At 42.5% G+C, this 21,440-nt stretch overlaps 1 protein-coding gene across 5 annotated transcripts; it reads right to left on the minus strand.

Annotated features, from left to right (window-relative positions):
• Nucleotides 1-469: 469 nt before the first annotated feature.
• On the minus strand, nucleotides 470-21,271 carry fkbp7 (FKBP prolyl isomerase 7). 5 transcript variants are annotated; one of them, XM_085986081.1, is made up of 6 exons: nucleotides 21,146-21,271; nucleotides 16,401-16,495; nucleotides 5,640-5,791; nucleotides 3,663-3,790; nucleotides 3,391-3,567; nucleotides 972-1,085 (listed from the first exon to the last, which is right to left on the minus strand). In XM_085986081.1, the coding sequence occupies exons 1-5, from the start codon at nucleotides 21,245-21,247 to the stop codon at nucleotides 3,394-3,396; spliced, it is 651 nt and encodes a 216-aa protein (XP_085842207.1). In that variant the 5' UTR covers nucleotides 21,248-21,271; the 3' UTR covers nucleotides 972-1,085; nucleotides 3,391-3,393. The 5 variants fall into 5 exon arrangements, with proteins under 5 accessions (XP_085842205.1, XP_085842208.1, XP_085842207.1 ...); XM_085986078.1 differs by having other exon boundaries at nucleotides 16,401-16,514; nucleotides 20,907-21,267; XM_085986079.1 differs by lacking the exon at nucleotides 3,391-3,567 and having other exon boundaries at nucleotides 470-1,085; nucleotides 16,401-16,514; nucleotides 20,907-21,252.
• Nucleotides 21,272-21,440: the final 169 nt, after the last annotated feature.

Here is a 21,440-nt window from a genome sequence, read left to right on the forward strand (position 1 = left end):
CAGACATGGCCCCGTGGGTAGCGGAGCGGGCCCAGGGGCCGTGTAGCCTGATCCTGCTCCTATTTCGTGTGTCTAATTCTGTTAGATTCAGGAGATGGTTCTGTGATAGTAGATTGGCGGTTAGGATCAGATCAGCCATGATCTTATTGAATGGCGGAGCAGGCTCGAGGGGCCGATTGGCCTACTCCTGCTCCTATTTCTTATATTCTTAACATGGCCATACCCTTACTCGGGGATCAGAGCCCACATTAGCCTGTGGCTGATGTACCAGCCCTCAACACCCTGCTACACTCTTTACACCTTGCTTGCTTCAGCAGGCAAACCTGAAGGCAGTGTTTTTGTTACAAGCTTCAGAGTTGATTCTGTTTAAGAGAGAGCACCTGTCTTTTTAATGATGTTGAAGGTAGAGAATATGCTCTCTTGAAGTTACCCCAATTCATGGTGCCCCTGAAAAAAAACGGATTAGCTGAACAATACGAAGGATGATTTTATTTTCACAACCTAAGTTTCCTTAGAGCTTGTGCCCTTTTATACATTGGTTTGCATTTTGTTAACAGCAGTAATTAGTTATACAATACCAGTAGTTTCAACAAGTAATTAATCAATTGTCACTACCCAACAGTGAGGCATAACAGAGATTATAGCTGATCCTTTCAAAACATTTATTTGAGTGGTCATAATACAATACAATATTGCTTAAATCCCAAACACTGGAGTGATTCAGTTCCACAGTTTCTTTGTGAATATCAACCATAACATTAGGCTTAAAAATAACTTCTAAGCATCAAAAAGGTTAACATTTTAAAGAATATATTTTCCGTTCTGCAGTAACACAGGAAATGCATTTTTAAAAACACAGTTGTATTACAAAAAACACTGCATTTCAGTTAGTTAGAAATGAAATTATTTTAGAGTACAAATCTCTACAGCTCATCATGGTGAAAAACATTGTACTCTCTGGCAGAAATGTAGCCATCTCCATCATGATCATTTTTTTGGAGTATATCAGCAAGAACATGATCTTTGTAGAAAGGATCTCTGTTCCTAGTATCTCTCTTAAACTCTTCCTGCAAATATATCTGTAACTGAATTCAATAAAAAAAGAATGCATTTCAAATCTAGAGATAGCAGTAAGGCAATTATAGGTCTCACAAAAAAACAAAACAGACTTAACCTCACAGGTACAAAAATAAGGTAGTTTTTCAAGCAAGATTATTCAACTTGATCAAGTTCTTTGATGAAGTAACGGAGAGGTTTGATGAGGGTAGTGCGGTTGATGTTGTGTATATGGGCTTTCAAAAGGTATTGACAAAGTACCACATAATAAACTGATTAATCTCATGGGCTTTAATTTTGCTAAAGGGACAGTAGCAGCATGGAGATGAAATTAGCTAAGGGACAGAAAGCAGAGAGCAGTGGTGAATGCTTGTTTTTCAGACTGAAGGGAAGTATATAGTGGCGTTCTCCAGAGGTCGCAATAGAACCACTGCTCTTTTTGATATATATTAATGACCTGGACTTGGGATTTGGCATAATTTCAAAGTTTGCAGATGATACGAAACTCAAATATAGTAAACAATGAGGACAGGCTTCAGGATGACATAGACTGGTAAAATGGGCAGACACACGGCAGATGAAATTTAACACAGAAGTGTGAAGTGATGGTAGGAAGAATGAGGAGTGGCAATATGAACTTAATAGTACAATTTCAAAGGGGGTGCAGGAACAAAGAGACCTGGAGGTGTATGTATACAAATCTTTGACAGTGGCAGAACAAGTTGAGAAGACTGTTAAAAAAACATATGGGATCCTTTGCTTTATTAACAGAGGAATAGAGTACAAAAACAAAGAAGTTATGATGAACCTTTATAAAACACTGGTTAAGCCTCAGCTAAAGTATTGTGTTCAATTCTGGGCACTATACTTTAGGAAGGGTGTCAATGCCTTGGAGAGGGTGCAGATGAGATTTACTAGAATGGTACCAGGGATGAGGGATTTCATTTATGTGGAGAGACTGGAGAAGCTAGGGTTGCTCTCTTTAGAGCAGAGCAGGTTAAGGGGAGATTTGATAGAGGTGTTCAAAATCATGAATGGTTTTGATAGAATAAATAAGGAGAAATAGACAGGTTGGTGGAATGGGTGGACACATGGCAGGTGAAATTGAACGCAGAAAAGTGTGAAGTGATACATTTTGGTAGGAAGAACGAGGAGAGGAAATATAAACTAAAGGGTACAATTCTAAAGGGGGTGCATGAACAGAGAGACCTGGGGGGTATATGTGCACAAATCGCTGAAGGTGGCAGGGCAGGCTGAGAAAGCGGTTAAAAAAAGCTTACGGGATCCTGGGCTTCATAAATAGAAGCATAGGAGTATAAAAGCAAGGAAGTTATGATGAACCTTTATAAAACACTGGTTCGGCCTCAACTGGAGTATTGTGTCCAATTCTGGGCACCGTACTTTAGGAAGGATGTGAAGGCCTTAGAGAGGGTGCAGAAAAGATTTAGAAGAATGATTCCAGGGATGAGGGACTTCACTTACGTTGATAGACTGGAGAAGCTGGGGTTATTCTCCTTGGAGCAGAGAAGGTTGAGAGGAAATTTGATAGAGGTGCTCAAAATCATGAGGAGTCTTAACAGAGTAGATAGAGAGAAACTGTTCCCATTGGCGGAAGGGTCGAGAACCAGAGAACATAGATTTAAGGTGATTGGCAGAAGAACCAAAGGCGACATGATGAAAAACTTTTTTTTACATAGCGGCTGGTTAGGATCTGGAATGCACTGCCTGAAGGGGTGGTGGAGGCAGATTCAATCATGGCTTTCAAAAGGGAATTGGATAAGTACCTGAAGGAAAACATTTTGCAGGGCTACGGGGAAAGGGCCGGGGAGCGAAACTAGCTGAAGTGCTCTTGCAGAGAGCCAGCACGGGCTCAACAGGCCGAATGACCTCCTTTTGTGATGTAACCATTCTATGATTCTATTCTAACTGTTTCCAGTGGCAGAAGGGTCGGTAACCAGAGGATACAGATTTAAGGTAAAAGAACCAGAGGTAACATGAGGAAAAACATTTTTTTTTTTTTTTTTTTTTTTAAAAACACGGCGAGTTGTAATCTGAAATGCACTACCTGTAAGGGTGGTGGAAGCAGATTCAATAGTAACATTCAAAAGAGAATTGGATAAATACTTGACAGGGAAAAAAGTACAGGGCTATGGAGAAAGAGCAGGGGAATGGGATTAATTGGATAGCTCTACCAAGGAGCTGGCACAGGCACGATAGGCCGGATTGGCCTCCTTCTGTGCTGTATCATATTATGACGTTAACATAGGAACCTTTAGATGCTACTTTTCAGACCATTTATTCTTTAATAAATATTATGCATATATTTTGTAAAACCTTTTAGTTGAATTGTGTGTTCATCAGGGTGAGAATGCCATGGCTGAGGAACGGAACATTATCCATTTTTGGCATGCAGTAGCAGCACAAAGCATTTGTCTGCAGACAGACTGCCACACTTTCACCAATGTGATGTCGTTTCCTATATGCATCAGTGCAAAAGTGGCAACGTATTTCCTTTAAAAAAAAGTCACACCACTTTTCCTTAGCAGAATAAACTTATCCTTTTAAGTTCGGCATAACCAACTCTTTACAGAATTACATTTGCATACCTCGTCACGAGAAAGCTTTTGATCATTGTCCAAATCAATGGACTTGAAAGATTCCATGCTCCGTGGTCCTCGTCTCACTGTATAGAGTTCAACTTCGAAAATCAGGGTTGAATTGGGGGGTATCTTGTCTGCATAGAAAACCAAAAATTAAATTTAATGTTTTAAGTTTGATTTACACCTTGACCTTCCTTTCCCCGCACACCTATTAAGATTTCTATTGCTTCTTCCTGACAAGAGCCACGTGCCTGGTGCTGCAGGGATTTCCTCCTCAGAGATGTTGTTCCATATAGCAACTCAGACAACAATAAGCAATACTGAGGAAATCATATGCTGCTTAGGAATGGCATTTGAATTTGGGGGGCCAGTGCTCAGCGGTGACCAATTCTGGACTACCATTCCCATATGAGGTACTAAATAAAGTTTTATCTATGCCCTTTAATACAAGACTGAAAAGCTGTTTCCTGTCCCTGCAGCAACTGTTCTTTCTGATCCCTCGCCACAGCCGTGTCCCATAACTTCAGTCAATCCTCCTTTCCATCTCAATGATTCCTGATGGTGCAGAGAAAGCTCACCCATTTTGGCTTACTTTCCTACAACTCTAAGGTATTTGTAAAGAATCTCCCTCCATTTAGTTCAACCATGATGACAGACATGAGGAGGCCAAAAATCCATAGCCTGCCTGATGCACATCCCTAATATTCCAGCAAGACTGTGTCAGGAGAGCTGAAAATTAGTACTTGGCCTTATGTCAGAGATTCCACAGGGCCTTGTAAAGAATGGAGGTTCTGCACGCCCCTTACAAGGCCGATGGTGTAGAAGGACACACGGCCAGGGTCTCCCTGTAATATCCTTCATGGCTGGTGTGTGCAATAAAAGCAGGTGTACTGGCCACTTCCATGGGGGAAAGTGAGGCCCACCTAGGTGTGGGTTGTGGCCTAGTCACTAAAGAAGGGCAAGTTTAACTCTTTCTCCCCATCCCCCCTACATGACCTATTTTAATCTCTCTTCTTTGTACACCACTCACTATTGGAAACTCGCTCGTGCTGACTCTACATACATCCTTCCAACTACAGTACTGTATTATTATGCGAACATTGGTAATTTCTACAGTTATGCTCAAATTATCCATCATCTTGATTTTTTTGATTTGTTCAGTATTTTGGCAATGCAAATTACTGCCCATCCCTAGTTGTTGAAATGGTGATGGGCCTTCTTCTTGAACCACACAATCCTTGTGGTGATTCTTCATTTATTACTTGGTCAATAGAAGTCTATTATTATTAGTAAAGTTAGCAAGCTCATGACCCATTTTGAGTGTACGTACCGTGTAGAAATAAATACATGCATTTTACTCTACCAACACCAGGGGCTCATCTTTCTCAGCATGCATGAATGCGCATAGGTATCACTGGATTGTGTGGATGGATAAACTCCTCAGGAACTGTACAAAATTTTAAACAGTCAAAAGTAAGGCATCACCAATTAGTCAAGGCAATACAGAAATGTAAATAAGTATTACATGCAAAAAGGTAGTAAACACTAATGTTAGAACTGATTATGCATCAAACCTATGCTAAAAACATTCCCAACATTCCTTTATTAATATAAAAAGCACAAAAGTTGTAACATAGGTAATCAAGCATCATTGCACAGTGCAGAAAAATAGAATGGTATTAGATTCACATTTGTTCAAAGACAATCTCTTAAAAGTTTGAAATAGTGTTCATGCTTTTGGCCAAAAAGTTCCAGACTGTGTTAAGTAAAGTGCGTTAAACCATTGCTGCTTTACAGATGAAATTCATAACAATAATGTACACGCTGTGCTGTATGTTACACATTCCGTGTTGATCTACAAGCTTAAATTGGAAGACTTCATGTTATTTGTATTAAATTAATGAGGCTTCAATATCAGTAGCAGAAATAATATTAAAAAGCTAAATAGGGCAACCTATCTGTTAAATTGCATTTAGATATTACCTCTGCCAACTGCTCCATATCCCAGTGAAGGTGGTATAATTAATTTTCTTTTTTCTCCTTCACACATGCCAGCCATACCAATGTCTAATCCTTTTATTACTTGCCCGACTCCAAGTATAAACCACTTAGGATGGCCTTCATTGTCTGTACGACTGCAGGAAAATAGGAAATGTTTTTTCAATTAGGCAAGGATTATAAATATTTCAATAAATCAGAATCAGAATAGTAAAACTACAAATTTTATGAAAACTGTTTTACAGAGAAGCTGGAACTCCTGACCAAAATATAAAATAAAATGAGAACAATTTTTCCACACAGAATCCAAGAATGACATCCTTAGGACATAAAGCAAGCTGAAAATGTATTCAGGTTATTTCTTCATTTTAAGTTGTTGCTTTACTAAAATACATTTTAGAAATTAATACAAGTTGGAGGTGCTGCTTCTCCTTCGCAATCTGCCCTACATAAACTAAAGTTGAATGCTCAATTTTACAAGCCACCCCCTCAAACTTAATAGTATTGCCATTATTTAAAATTAAGTAAAAATGTAATTATTTCTGCTGGTATTGCTTCTAGCAACTGTGCACTAAGTTGAGAGCGCATCTGTTCCCTGAGCTGTGCCTGCTGATGCGAAGAGAAACATTCATCTACATTAACAGCAGCAAAACTTTATGTGAATACAAGCATCACTACAAGGAATTCAGAAACTGTACTCAGTTACTGCACAAGCTACAAATGATCTGCAAGTATATCTGGTTATATTGCTTATTGCTGCTAATAATGACAAAAAATCCTAAAATCTAGTTTCTCCATTAACAATATTAAATATTGTTCTTCATACCAGGACTTGACCTGCATGATGAAAGCCCCTTGTTTGACACAAGGTAACTGAACAACTCATGCCAATTTATTCAAAATGTTAAATGGTCGATTAGGTGACAATACAAAATGGAGATTAATTTTGATTCCTTTGTGGGTGAATGATGAATATTTGCATAACTCAGATCGGCGATTGGCCTAGTCTCATCTATGATCATGTCCACCAATAGAATCTGGGCTTTCAGTGGCTGAAAAAATCAGCTATTAGACTGGTTTCAAAAGAGCTGTATAAAAGTGGTCAGAGCAGAGAAGCAAAAGAAAGGTACTTAAAAGATATTAAACTGTAAAGAGATGAACAGGTAGAAAAGAGTAAAGTTAAAATAAATAAGCCAGAATAGGAAGGAGAAAGCGATGACATCGATTACAGATTAAAGTGTTCACATTTATCTTAATTTTATTTACTTTGGGTGCTAACCAATTAATGTTTAATATTACAATAATAGCTATTCCTGATGTGTAGCTTTATTACTGTAAACACATAGGAACTTGTATTATGTTTAGTATCAAAGTGTCAGCTGAAAAAAGTTAGTCTAGGTAGGCATAACTTCCCTTACATAAGAACAAAAGAAATAGGAGCAGGAGTAGGCCATTTGGCCCCTCGGGCCTGCTGCGCCATTCAATAAGATCACGACCGATCCTCTACTTCATCTGCACTATCCCCATATCCCTTGATTCCCTTAATATCCAAAAATCTATCGATCTCTGTCTTGAATATACTCAACGACTGAGCATCCACAGCCCTCTGGGGCAGAGAATTCCAAAGATTCACCACCCTCTGAGTGAAGAAATGTCTCCTCATCTCGGTCCTAAATGGCCAACCCCTTATTCTGAGACTGTGACCCCTGATTCTAGACTCCCCAGCCAGGGGAAACATCCTCCCTGCATCTACCCTGTCAAGCCCTGTAAAAATTTTGTATGTTTCAATGAGATCACCTCTCATTCTTCTAAACTCCAGAAAATTTAGGCCTAGTCTACTCAATCTCTCCTCATAGGACAATTCCCCCATCCCAGGAATCAGTCTGATGAACCTTTGTTGCACTCCCTCTATGGCAAGTATATCCTTCCTTAGGTAAGGAGACCAAAACTGTACACAATACTCCAGGTGTGGTCTCACCAGGGCCCTATATAATTGCAGTAAGACGTCTTTACTCTTCTACTCAAATCTTCTTGTAATAAAGGCCAACATACCATTTGCTTTCCTAATTGCTTGGTGTACCTGCATGTTAACTTTCAGTGATTCGTGTACAAGGACACCCAGGTCCCTCTGAACACCAACATTTCCCAATCGCTCACCATTTAAAAAATACACTGCTTTTCTATATTCCCTACCAAAGTGGATAACTTCACATTTCTCCACATTATATTCCATTTGCCATGTTCTTGCCCCCTCTCTTAGCCTGTATATATCCACTTGAAGCCTCTTTGCATCCTCCTCATAACTTACATTCCCACCAAGCTTTGCATCATCAGCAAACTTGCATGTATTACATTTGGTCCCCTCATCCAAATCATTGATGTAGATTGTGAATAGCTGAGGCCCAAGCACTGATCCTTGTGGTACCCCACTAGTTACAGCTTGCCAACCTGAAAATGACCCGTTTATTCCTACTTTCTGTTTTCTGTCCATTAACCAATCCTCAATCCATGCTAGTATATTACCCCCAATCCCATATCTTGTGTAATAACCTCTTGTGTGGCACCTTATCGAATGCCTTCTGAAAATCCAAATACGTGTATCCACTGGTTCCCCCTGATCTATTCTGCTAGTTACACCCTCAAAAAATTCGTCAAACACGATTTCCCTTTCATAAATCCATGTTGACTCTGCCCAATCCTATTATTATTTTCTAAGTGCGCTGTTACCACGTCCTTAATAATAGATTCTAGCATTTTCCCTACTACTGATGTCAGGCTAACTGGTCTGTAGTTTCCCATTTCCCTCCTTTCTTAAATAGTGGGGTTACATTTGCTACCTTCCAATCCACAGGAACCGTTCTAGAATCTATGGAATTTTGGAAGATGACAACCAATGCATCCACTATCTCTATAGACACCTCTTTCAAAACCCTAGGGTGTAGGCCATCAGATCCAGGGGATTTATCGGCCATCAGTCCCATTAATTTCTCCAGTACTATTTTTTTAATTAATACTAATTTCTTTCAGTTCCTCATTCTCGCTAGACCCTTGGTTCTCCACTATTTCCGGGAAGTTTTTTTGCGTCTTCTTCTGTGAAGACAGACACAAAGGCCTAGAAATTCATTAAGGCGCTGCCAGCTTTGCGCCCAGTTAACGCCTAAAGGGTGATTTTGCGGCAAAAATGAGTTTGCGCAGATATTCAGCGCAGCGGTATTGGCGGCGGTAGCCGTTAGCGCTGCGCCGGCACCGATGACGTCATCGGTGTACGCAGTGCCCCGGTACCGCCCCGAAACCGCGCCGATCCCCATATTTAGTTGCGGCCGCCTCCTCCGAAGCGGCCGCAAACAGCGACCAGAAAATGGGGCCGTCCTGCTGCCTTAGTGGGGCGCTTTAAAGCGGAAGGTGCGGCCGGCCGCTTTTGCGGCGGCCGCCTGCCCGCACCTCCTTCCCCGGCCTCCTCCACCCGCCCCCCCCGCGGCATTGCCGGCTGCTTTCCGCGAGCCCGGCACTTCTCCGTGGTGCCGGGCTCATTTGCCGGCACTATCCAGCGGCGATCTCCCCGTTGCAGGCAGCTCCCCCTTAAGAGAAGGAGGAGGCCTGCAGTACCGCAGCCTGCCGCTGCGCAGCGCCTGGCGCAGCGGCGCCAAGAGCGCTGATATTCAGTGTCAGCGCACCAAGCGGAGGCGGGCACACCCTGGTATAGCGCCCGCTTCTGAATTGAGGCGCTAACAATGAATATCTGACGATCGCTATAGGCTTCCCGCCCAGCGCTAACTTTTGGGCGCTAGGCAGCTGGCGGGGCCATAGTGAATTTCTAGGCCAAAGTATTTGTTTAATTTCTCTGCCATTTCCTTATTCCCTATTATAATTTCTCCTGTCTCAGCCTATAAGGGACCCACATTTACTTTCACTAATCTTTTCCTTTTTACATACCTATAGAAGCTTTTACAGTCTGTTTTTATATCTCTCGCTAGTTTACTCTCATATTCTATTTTCCCTTTATCAATTTCTTGGTCCTCCTTTGCTGAATTCTAAAATCCTCCCAATCCTCAGGTTTACTACTCTTTTTGGCAACATTTTAAGCCTCTTCCTTTGATCTAATACTATCTTCAACTTCTCTTGTTAGCCACGGTTGGACCACTTTTCCTGTAGGGTTTTTGTGCCTTAAAGGAATGTATATTTGTTGTAAATTATGTATTAATTATTTAAATGCTAGCCATTGCTTGTCTACCATCATACCTTTTAATGTAGTATCCCAATCTACCATAGCCAACTTGCCCCTCATACCTACATAGTTTGCTTTGTCAAGATTTAAGACCCTAGCTTCGGATTTCACTAAACCACTTTCAAATGCAATATAAAATTCTATCATATTATGGTCACTCTTCCCTAAAGGCCCCTTTACTACAAGGTTATTAATTAATTAACCCTATCTCACTGCACAATACTAGATTTAAAATAGCCTGTTCCCTAGTTGGTTCCTCAACATACTGATCTAGAAAACTATCTTGTATACATTCCATGAATTCGTCCTCCACACTATTACTGCAAACTTGGTTTGCCCAGTCTATATGTAGATTAAAGTCCCCTATGATTACTGTATTACCCTTGTTACATGTGCCTCTAATTTCCTGATTTATACTCTGCCCTACATTACAACTACTGTTTGGGGGCCTATAAACAACTCCCACCAATGTTTTCTGCCCCTTGCTGTTTCTTAGCTCCACTCAAATTGATTCTACTTCTTGATTTTCGAAGCCAAGATCCTTTCTCTTTATTGTCTTTATCCCATCCTTTATTATCAGGGCTACCCCGCCTCCTTTTCCATTTTGCCTATCTCTTCTAAAAGTTAAGTATCCTGGAATATTTGGTTCCCAACCTTGGCCGCATTGCAACCACGTCTCCGTATTAGCTATTAGATCAAACCTATTCATTTCTATCTGTGCTATTAATTAATCTATTTTGTTGCAAATGCTTCGCGCAGATATAGTGCCTTTAGCTTGGGCTTATTTCTATTTTTCCCTTATGTCACCTTAATCACTGATGCCTTATTACCTTTGTTACTCTGTCCCTTCCTGAACCACTCTGCTTATTTTTACCCAAAACTCTACTCTGCTCTAGAGCCTTGACATTTCTCTCGCCGCTTTTAAATTTCTCTTTCCCGAATCCTCACACCCACCCCCTTCATTAGTTTAAAGCCCTGTCTACTGTCCTAGTGATTCGGTTCGCCAGGACACTGGTCCCAGCCCAGTTTAAGTGGAGCCCGTCCCAACGGAAAAGCTTCCTCTTTCCCCAGTACTGGTGCCAGTGCCCAATGAACTGAAACCCCTTCCTCCCACACCACTCTTTCAGCCATGCATTTAAACCTCTAATCTGTTTGTCCCTATGCCAATTTGCACTTGGCTCAGGGAACAATCCAGAGATTATTACTTTTGAGGTTCTACTTTTTAATTTGGATCCTAGCTCCTCAAACTCTCTCAGCAGAACCTCATTCTTAGTTCTACCTATGTCGTTGGTTCCTATGTGGACCACAACAACTGGATCCTCCACCTCCCACTCCAAGTTCTCCTCCAGCCACGAGGAGATGTCTTTAATACTGGCACCGGGCAGGCAACACAACCTTCGGAACTCTCGGTTGCAGCTACAGACAACAGTATCTATCCCCCTAACTATACTGTCCCCTACCACAACTACATTCCCTTTCACTCCCCCCACTTGAATGGCCTCCTGCACCATGGTCAGTTTGCTCATCTGTCCTACAGGCTTTTCCGTCATCCACACAGGCAGCAAGAACCGCACACCTGTTGGACATGGACAAAGGCTGAGGTTTCACCAGCACTGCACCTGGGGTCCCCTTACCTGCCTGAGTTGCAGTCACACCCTCCTGCCCCTGACCACTAACCAGACCTGTACCACTACCTAATCTAAGGGGTGTGACTACCTCCCAGATCAAAGTGTCCAGGTAACTCTCCCCATCCCTTATGCCCCTCAATGTCTGCACCTCAGACTCCAGCTCAAAAACTCTGAGCTGAAGTTCCTCAAGATGCAGACACTTACTGCAAACGTGGTCATCCAGGATCACAATGCTCTCCACAAACTCCCACATGCTGCAGTTGCGGCACACCACCTGCACTGCCATCCCTATATGACCTTGTTTTATTTAATTAAATTTGTAATTAGGTAACTTAGTTTATAGTGTAGTTTCTTGACTACTTACTTGATCTAGATTAAATTATGGGTACTGAAATTAAATATCTACCTGTAAAACAAAGCACTACAAGTAGTGTAGGCAAAAAGCAGCAACTTATTCCCTCTCTTCTCCGAATTCCCACTCTTTCCAAATTCCCAAATAAAACACTGTTAAGTACACTCCCATTTTAATCCCGCTCTGTGCTGACCATCCTTAACCTAAAAGTAGATTATGGGCTAACAGAAATTACTATCATAGCTAAAATTTGAATTACACTAAAAATATAGCCTATAGATAAGTGCAGGAACACAGAAATTGACTGCACTTAAGCAGCTTAACTTTGTTTTCCAAAGGATAGTTTACAGAAATGTTCTTAAAATGCTAAAAAAAAAGAATGCATTTATAATAATTATTGGTTTTGTGACTTGCTTTCATGTGCCAGCTCACTCTCATGCAGGCTGCTTGCCATTACAAATCTTTCTTCAACTAAAAACAGCATGGTTAAGTGCACAGACATTTACATCCCCCCAATTAACAAGAACACAATTTTCTTTTCCTCTCTGATGGAATAACTCAATTCAACATGCTACTCCATCGAAGCAACTTTGTGACAGGCAACATTTTGACCCAACCTCAGGATTTTCTGTTCGAGTTATTCGCCCAATAGATCGAGTTCAAATTTAGCATCAAATACTTAGCACATTTGTAATATGCAAGGGATTTCTTTAATTTTTTTTTAATAAAAAGGAGCTTAGAACAGCTAAGAACATAAGAAATAGGAGCAGGAGTAGGCCAATCGGCCCCTCGAGCCTACTCCGCCATTCAATAAGATCATGGCTGATCTGATCCTAACCGCCAATCCACTATCACAGAACCATCTCCTGAATCTAACAGAATTAGACACACGAAATAGGAGCAGGATCAGGCTACACGGCCCCTGGGCCCGCTCCGCTACCCACAGGGCCATGACCGATCCGAACCTAGACTCATGTCCAAATTCCTGCCCGCTCCCCGTAACCTTTAATTCCCTTTACTTCTAGGAAACTGTCTATTTCTGTTTTAAATTTATGTAATGATGTAGCTTCTACAGCATTTTGGGGCAGCATATTCCATGGACCTACCACCCTGAGTGAAGTAGTTCCTCCTCATCTCAGTTTTGAAAGAGCAGCCCCTTATTCTAAGACTATGCCCCCTAGTTCTAGTTTCACCCATCATCGGGAACATCTTCCCCGCATCCACCCGATCCAACCCCTTCACAATCTTATATGTTTCAATAAGATCGCCTCTCATTCTTCTGAACTCCAATGAGTAGAGTCCCAATCTACTCAACCTCTCCTCATATGTCCATCCCCTCATCCCCGGGATTAACCGAGTGAACCTTCTTTGTACTGACTCGAGAGCAAGTATGTCCTTTCTTAAGTATGGACACCAAAACTGTACGCAGTATTCCAGGTGCGGTCTCACCAATACCTTGTACAACTGAAGCAATACCTCCCTATTTTTATATTCTATCCCCCTAGCAATGAAAGCCAACATTCCATTGGCCTTCTTAATCACTTGCTGCACCTGCATACTAACCTTTTGAGTTTCGTGCACCAGGACCCCCAGATCCCTTTGTACTTCAGTACTTTCCAGTTTCTTGCCATTAAGATAATAACTTGCTCTACGATTTTTCCTGCCAAAGTGCATAACCTCACACTTTCCAGTATTGTATTCCATCTGCCAAATCTCTGCCCACTTACTTAGCCTGTCTATGTCCCCTTGCAGGTTTTTTATGTCCACCTCACTCACTACTTTCCCTCCCATCTTAGTATCATCTGCAAACTTTGATATGTTACACTCGGTCCCCTCCTCCAAATCGTTAATATAGATTGTAAAGAGTTGGGGACCCAGCACTGACCCCTGCGGAACACCACTAGTTACTGATTGCCAGTCTGAGAATGAACCATTTATCCCAACTCTCTGCCTTGTGTTAGATAGCCAATCCTCTATCCATGCCAGAATATTACCCCCAATCCCGTGATTTCTTATCTTAAGCAATAATCTTTTGTGTGCCACCTTGTCAAATGCCTTTTGGAAGTCTAAATACACTACGTCCACTGGTTCCCCTTTATCCACCCTATATGTTACTTAAAGAACTCCAGCAAATTTGTCAAACATGACTTCCCCTTCATAAAACCATGCTGACTTTGTCCTATTAAATTATGATTATCCAAATGTCCTGTTACTGTCTCCTTAATAATGGACTCCAAAATTTTACCTACCACAGATGTTAGGCTAACCGGTCTATAGTTTCCAGCCTTCTGTCTACTGCCCTTTTTAAATAAGGGTGTTACATTAGCAGTTTTCCAGTCTGCCGGGACCTTTGCCGAGTCCAGGGAGTTTTGGAAAATTACCAATGCATCCACAATCCCTACCGCCACTTCCCTCAAGACCCTAGGATGTAAGCCATCAGGTCCAGGTGATTTATCCGCCTTGAGTCCCATTATTTTACCGAGTACCACTTCCTTAGTGATTTTGATCGTGTTTAGCTCCTCCCCCCCTTTAGCCCCCTGTTTGTCCAGTGTTGGGATATTCTTAGTGTCTTCTACTGTAAAGACTGATGTAAAATATTCATTCAGTGTTTTTGCCATCTCCATATTTCCCACCATTAATTTCCCGGTCTCATCCTCTAAGGGACCAACATTTACTTTAGCCACCCTTTTTCTTTTTATATAACTATAAAAACTCTTACTATCTGTTTTTATATTTTTTGCTAATTTACTTTCATAATCTATCTTCCCTTGATTTTGTTTAAAAGTTAAGTATACTCATCATGCCGAGAGAAAAAAATCTGGCATACTGGGAACCAAAGCATTGGTGATCTTGGTAGCTTGAAAACAAATGGGAAAAGATCAGGACCCAGTGATCAATTCTAAGGATGAGATTATAGTTTTAGATTTGAAAAGCTAGAATCAAAAACAATAAAATCCACTATATTCAGAAACTCCCACAGTTTAATTACAAGAGAGTTTAAGCTATATCTTTCTTTGAACCAAAGCCACACATTTACTGGGAAAGCTTAGAGGTACATGCAAAACAAATGTTATTAATCAGCAATTAACTCAAAAGGCAGGGAGGGGAAGCCTAGAGTAGACTTATAGTAAATTTTGACAACACAGCTGATTTGATCAAACAAATCAGATTTCTTATATATAGGAAACTCTCGTTTAAACGGCACCTAAATATCCGGAATTCTCTATTAACTGGCAAAATTCATACTCCGAAAACAACACCTCAATAACCGGAAATGTTTCCGAGTCCGAGTCTCCTGCGGTGGCAGAGTTAGACAGTGGGGGTAGTTCTCCAAACTGCCACTACTCGGCTTCTTGGCGCTGTCGGAAGTCCGAACACCTCAATAACAGGAGTCTGACTCTCCCATGCTGCCGGTAGTCTCTGGCAGTACTGTACTTAATCAAGCATCTTCCACCATCCATTTAACACAACATTCTGTAGGTGAGTACCCAATTACTGTATACTGCACATTTCTTGAGTTTTTATTTTTGCAGGGACCGGGTACTGAATTTGGATGATCAGTCATGATCGTATTGAATGGTGGAGCAGGCTCGAAGGGCCGAATGGCCTACTCCTATCTTCTATGTTTCTATGTTTGTTAAAAATAGCCTCGGTAGATAACCCGCTCCGTCATGCGGAATTTTTAATCAACCGGCAACATCCCGGTCCCGTCGGTGCCGGATACCAGAGTTTCCTGTAATTAAAAATATTAAAATGTTGGAAATGCATTCCAGAAACATTATCTAGAGAGAAGAGGCAGGTTAGCATTTGAGGTATATACCTTTATTCAGAACTGAACACTGAAAGATAAGCAACCCCCCCCCTTTGTAAGAGTGATCAAAAAAATATATAAGTGTGGAAGCAAGAAAAGACAACATATAATGCAATTAGAGAGAAAGTTAATGGGGTTGAATGACCTACAAAAGCAAAGCAAGAACTTGTTAAATCATTCAGTGAGGCAATAAAAACATATTAGAACAAAATAATGCGCAAATAGCTAGGACAGTGATAGGTATAGGAAAGTTATGAGATTTGAAATGAAACCATGAAATGCCAAAAAAACAGGTCCACCAGTCCTGAAGACCAAAAAAACCAGGCCTACACCTTTCGTGTGGACCCCCTCTGCCAGAGTGGTGTTGGAACTAAGGATACGGATTACATTATGAAATTGTGCTAAATTTTTTAATCGTGCAGCCAACAACTGCAGTGATGATTTATTTATTTTTGGTCAGCACAAGTGTCAAGTCATTTGGAGCACTTTTAAGCAAAAAAAACCCCCCCAAATTTTGGACACGAATTAAAAATTGAATATGTACATGAAGACCTTATCAACTGAGAGAGGATGAGCAACCAGCAGCTGCAATGGTGGAGCAACCATTTATTTATTTTTTGGTTGGAACTAGCAGCAAAAAAAGAAGCGGTAAAGAGCACTTTTTGGCAAAATGTTTTACTTAATTTAAAAATTAACTGCAAATCAGGCATGTGATAAAGTTATCAATTACCTTGAAGTTGGAGTGAGAAAAGATGCCTCAGGGCCTCTTGTGAAGGGAGATAGCAAAGTCAAAGATTGATGGCAGTGCCGCCTAGTGTAAAAAGACTGAAAAGAAAATTCAATGCTAAAACCAGACATTAGTGTTACCCATTATTAAAAGCAATAGAAGCAGGCATTACTAATTGTTGCAAGGTGTGACAAAATGTTGACACAGTAAGCAAGAAAGCGCAATAGGAAGTCCAGGTAGCTACATAAAAGGTTTTTTAAATTCATTCCTGGGATGTGAGCGTCGCTGGCAAGGCCAGCATTTATTGCCCATCCCTAATTGCCCTTGAGAAGGCGAGAAGCCACCTTCTTGAACCGCTGCAGTCCGTGTGGTGATGGCACTCTCATGCTGCTGTTAGGGAGGGAGTTCCAGGATTTTGACCCAGCGACGATGAAGGATCGGCAATATATTTCCAAGTCAGGATGGTGTGTAACTTGGAGAGGAACTTGCAGGTGATGGTATTCCCATGCGCGTGCTGCCCTTGTCCTTCTAGGTGGAAGAGGTCGCGGGTTTGGGAGGTGCTGCCGAAGAAGCCTTGTTGAGTTTCTGCAGTGCATCTTGTAGATGGTACACACTGCAGCCATGGTACGCTGGTGGTGGAGGGAGTGAATATTTAAGGTGGTGGATGGGGTGCCAATCAAGCGGGCTGCTTTGTCCTGGATGGTGTTGAGCTTCTTGAGTGTTGTTGGAGCTGCACTCATCCAGGCAAATGGAGAGTATTCCATCACACTCCTTACTTGTGCCTTGTAGATGGTGGAAAGGCTTTGGGGAGTCAGGAGGTGAGACACTCGCCACAGAATACCCAGCCTCTGACCTGCTCTTGTATTTATGTGGCTGGTACAGTTATGTTTCTGGTCAATGGTGACCCCCAGATTGATGCTGGTGGGGGATTCGGCGATGGTAATACCATTGAACGTCAAGGGGAGCTGGTTAGACTCTCGCTTGTTGGAGATAGTCATTGCCTGGCACTTGTGTGGCACAAATGTTACTTGCCACTTATCAGCCGAAACCTGTAATATACTATAGCTGGATGAAGTGTTTCTAGCTACACTAGTGTTCCTATTTAAAAAGCATATTTCCTTTGAAGAGGGCGATGCATAAATATTGATTTAACTTTGCATCCATAAGAACATATGAAATAGGAGCAGGAGTAGGCCATTTGGCCCTTTGAGCCTGCTCTGCCATTCAACAAGATCATGGCTGATCTTCTACCTCATCTCCACTTTCCTGTGCTATCCCCATATCCCTTGATTGATTCCCTTAATATCCAAAAATTTATCGATCTCTGTCTTGAATATATTCAACGACTGAGCCTCCACAGCCCTCTGGGGTAGAGAATTCCAAAGATTAACAACCATTTAAGTGAAGAAATTTCTCCTCATCTCAGTCCTAAATGGCTGACCCCTTATTCTGTGACTGTGACCCTGTGTTCTATATTTCCCAGCCAGGGGAAACATTTTCCCAGCATTAACCCTGTCAACCCCCTTAAGAATTTTATATGTCTCAATTAGATCACCTTTCATTCTTCTAAACTCTAAGGAATATAGGCCTAGTCTACTCAATCTGTCCTCATAGGGCAATCCTCTCATCCCAGGAACCAGGCTAGTGAACCTTCGCTGCACTCCCTCGAAGGCAAGTATGTCTTTCCTTAGGTAAGGAGACCAGAAGAGTACACAGTACTCCAGGTGTGGGTGTGGCCTCACCAATGCCCTGTATAATTGTATGGTCAAGTAAAGGAAGTTTTGTGACTAGTTTCTTTGCCCTGGTGGAGTTTGTATGATGCACAAACAAATGCCAGTACTATTGGTTGAAATGGCTGATCATTAAACAGCAATGTCAAAGCTCTGATGTCATCTAGTTTGTTACCAACTGAATTTTTAATACCACACTATCGTCATCAAATGTCCAGATACAAGACTTTCCAGGAGGGGTCACTAGAGAACAAAACAAGAGCAAGAACTCTGACTGCTATAACTTCTTCTTCCAGAAGCTAATTGTAGCACCCTTACTAAAGGCCTAGTTGGGATCAGCAAACTTCATACAGACTATGACTGAACCGAGAGCCGAGAGTTGGTGCCACACTTCACTGTGGATGTACCCACTAACCTGTCATAAGTAAACATAACTGTTTAGGCAGACTCTTCAGCCTGTACTGCAGAGATAGTCCAACCAACTCTACTTGTCAAATTGTTGTACATTTTGGTATTTAACTAAAGTAATAATATAAAATCAAAATATTATGTAAATATAAAGGCAGAATGTATGAATATAAAGGCAGAATGTATGACTATAAAATGGAGAGTCAGTCATCTATGCACCCTGGTCCAGTTATCTATCTAACTTAACACTTGTTTTTGACTCACAATGTGCAATGATACTGAATTTAACTTAGAACCTATAGCACAGAAACAAGTCATGGAGCCGAACTGCTCTATGCCACTGTTTATGCTCCCTATGAGCCTCCTCTCATCCTGCCTCCATATCCATGTATTAATTTCTCCCTTGTGTATGCATCAAGCCTCCCCTTAAATTTGTCAATTCTGTCTGGTTCAACCACTTCGTGTGGCAGCGAGTTTCACATTTTCATCACTCTGTATCGACTAGTATACAATATATATATTTATTCATAAAACCTTTGCCCAACACCTGGAAAAGGGAAACAGAAATGTTTGCAGGAGGGGCATACGTCATGCTGGCATACTGCTCCAATGGAAGATCGTTTGTCGCTCAGCAACTGGAGAGTTGTTACAAGTGGACATTGGAACCTATTGGCCTAGCAACTTTACCGGGAGTCAACACCAGAAGGTAGGTTCAAAACATTGCTAAAATTATGATTCAAACCAATTAGAGATCCAAGCTAGAGAGAGCAATCGAATACTGGGCGCGGTAAGGAGATTAATAGTAGATGCGACTAAATAGAATAATTTGAACAGCATTTTGTTTGAAGAAGTGGTGCAGATTATATATGGTGTCTTCTTAGGCAGTCCCTCGGAACCGAGGATGACTTGCTTCCACATTAAAAATGAGTTTGCAGGTGACTGATGAGTCCAATGTGGGACCTACAGTCTCTGTCACAGGTGGGGCAGACGGTAGTTGAAGGGGCGGGTGGGTGGGGTGCTTGGGTTGACGTGCGCTCCTTGCGCTGCCCGCGCTTGGCTTCTGCTTGCTCCCGGCAAAGAGACTCGAGGTGTTTGGCGCCTTCCCGGATGCTTCTCCTTCACTTTGTGAGGTCTTGGGCCAGGGATTCCCAGGTGTCGGTGGGGATGTTACACTTTTTCAAGGAGGCTTTGAGGGTGTTCTTGAAGTGTTTCCTCTGCCCACCTGTGGGTCTCTTGCCGTGTCGGAGCTCCGAGTAGAGCGTTTTTTTTGGGAGTGTCGTATCGGGCATGTGGACGATGTGACCCGTCCATCGGATCTGATCGAGCGTGGTCAAAGCTTCGATGTTGGGGATGTTGGCCTGCGCGAGAACACTGACATTGGTGCGCCTAACCTGCCAATGGATTTGCAGGATCTTGCGGAGGCAGCGTTGGTAGTACCTCTCCAGTGCTTTGAGGTGCCTGCTGGACATGGTCCATGTTTCTGAGGCATACAGGAGGGCGGGTGTCACTGCTGCTCTGTAGACCATGTGCTCAGTGCCAGGTTTGAGGTCCTGGTCTTCAAACACTCTCTTCCTCAGGTGATCGAAGGCTGCACTGGCACACTGAAGGCGGTGTTGGACTTCATCATCGACGTCTGCCCTTGTTGACAGTAGGCTCCCGAGGTATGGAAAGTGGTCCACGTTGTCCAAGGCCTTGTTGTGGAATTTGATAATCGGGGGGCAGTACTGTGTGGCGGGGACAGGTTGGTAGAGGACCTTTGTCTCACGGATGTTTAGTGTAAGGCCTATGCTCTTATACGCTTCGGTGAAGGTGTTGACGATGGTTTGGAGTTCGGCCTCCGAGTGAGCGCAGATGCAAGCGTCGTCTGCATACTGTAATTCGACAACGACCAGGGGATAATAAGCCGCAAGTGCAAGGCATTCCGGATCTAGAAACAGCAACACAACTCGAGAGCAAGAAAGCAGCTCTACAGACGCCTGAAGGCCGAGGTCCAACAAAAGACTTGCGACCCGAAGAACAGATGGTGGGTGGAGAAAGCGCAGGGGATCCAGCAACTAGCCGACAACCACGACGTGCGTGGATTCTTTAGCGCAGTCAAGACCATCTACGGCCCAAGCACCCAAGGTCCAGCACACTGCAGGCCAAGAACAGAGAGGGACTCATCAAGGACAGAGAGGCAGTCAGTGCCCACTGGAAGGAGCACTTCGAAGATCTCCTTAACCAAGACTCTGTCTTCGACCCGATATATGGCGTAACATTTATCTAAACATGCAAGGTGTAATTTTTCCAAATAAATGATGGTCGCATTTGTGCAAAATATGTCAAATGTAAAAAGAAAAGCATCGATAGAAGCGCTGCAAACTTAGTTTACCTGCAATAAATCTTCGATCCGCTTTTCGCGAGGTAACCATCGTAATGTGCATTCAGTGCATCGCCTCGTTTGCTCTTCTGATAGCAGATTTCTGGCCTGTACACAACTTCTATCTTTACTTCTTCTTCTTCTGCCTTCGCGCAAATGTGATTAAGGACTACAGTGCAAAGCAGCAAGTGAAAAAGCAAAGCGCCGTGTCGCTCCATGTCCGCCGGGTATCGCTATGCGGGACCACTTACCACCCGTGTAACATTGACCTGAGCTGAAGCGGCTCCAGCTTTGTTGCCACGTAGCATTGTTACACGTCGCTCCGTAATTCTGCCGCATCTCCTTTCTGTCATTGGTTACTCCACCTGCCAATCAACTTACCCCGCTCGCTGCGTCCACTCGCAACGCAGGCTTGGCAGGCAGGATCAAAGTATCGCGAGAAATTCCTGCACGGTCGGACAGGACGTCACTTGGCGCTTGGTGACGACTGGCTGAAGGCGGCGCTGCCGCCGCCAGAAAACTCCCGGCATGCCATGGCTCAGCGTG

The sequence above is a fragment of the Somniosus microcephalus genome, chromosome 4 (assembly GCF_052327205.1).
Source record: "Somniosus microcephalus isolate GS21.2 chromosome 4, FLI_Smic_1.0, whole genome shotgun sequence".
Taxonomy (NCBI): Eukaryota; Metazoa; Chordata; class Chondrichthyes; order Squaliformes; family Somniosidae; genus Somniosus; species Somniosus microcephalus.

Coding starts and splice junctions, on each gene's coding strand:
- fkbp7 (XM_085986078.1), bottom strand. CDS start 21,112: ATGGAGCGACACGGCGCTTTGCTTTTTCACTTGCTGCTTTGCACTGTA. Junction 3,791..5,639: donor ATATGGAGCAGTTGGCAGAG/GTAATATCTAAA, acceptor TTTTCTATGCAG/ACAAGATACCCCCCAATTCA. Junction 3,568..3,662: donor AAAAGCTTTCTCGTGACGAG/GTATGCAAATGT, acceptor TTTTTTTTAAAG/GAAATACGTTGCCACTTTTG.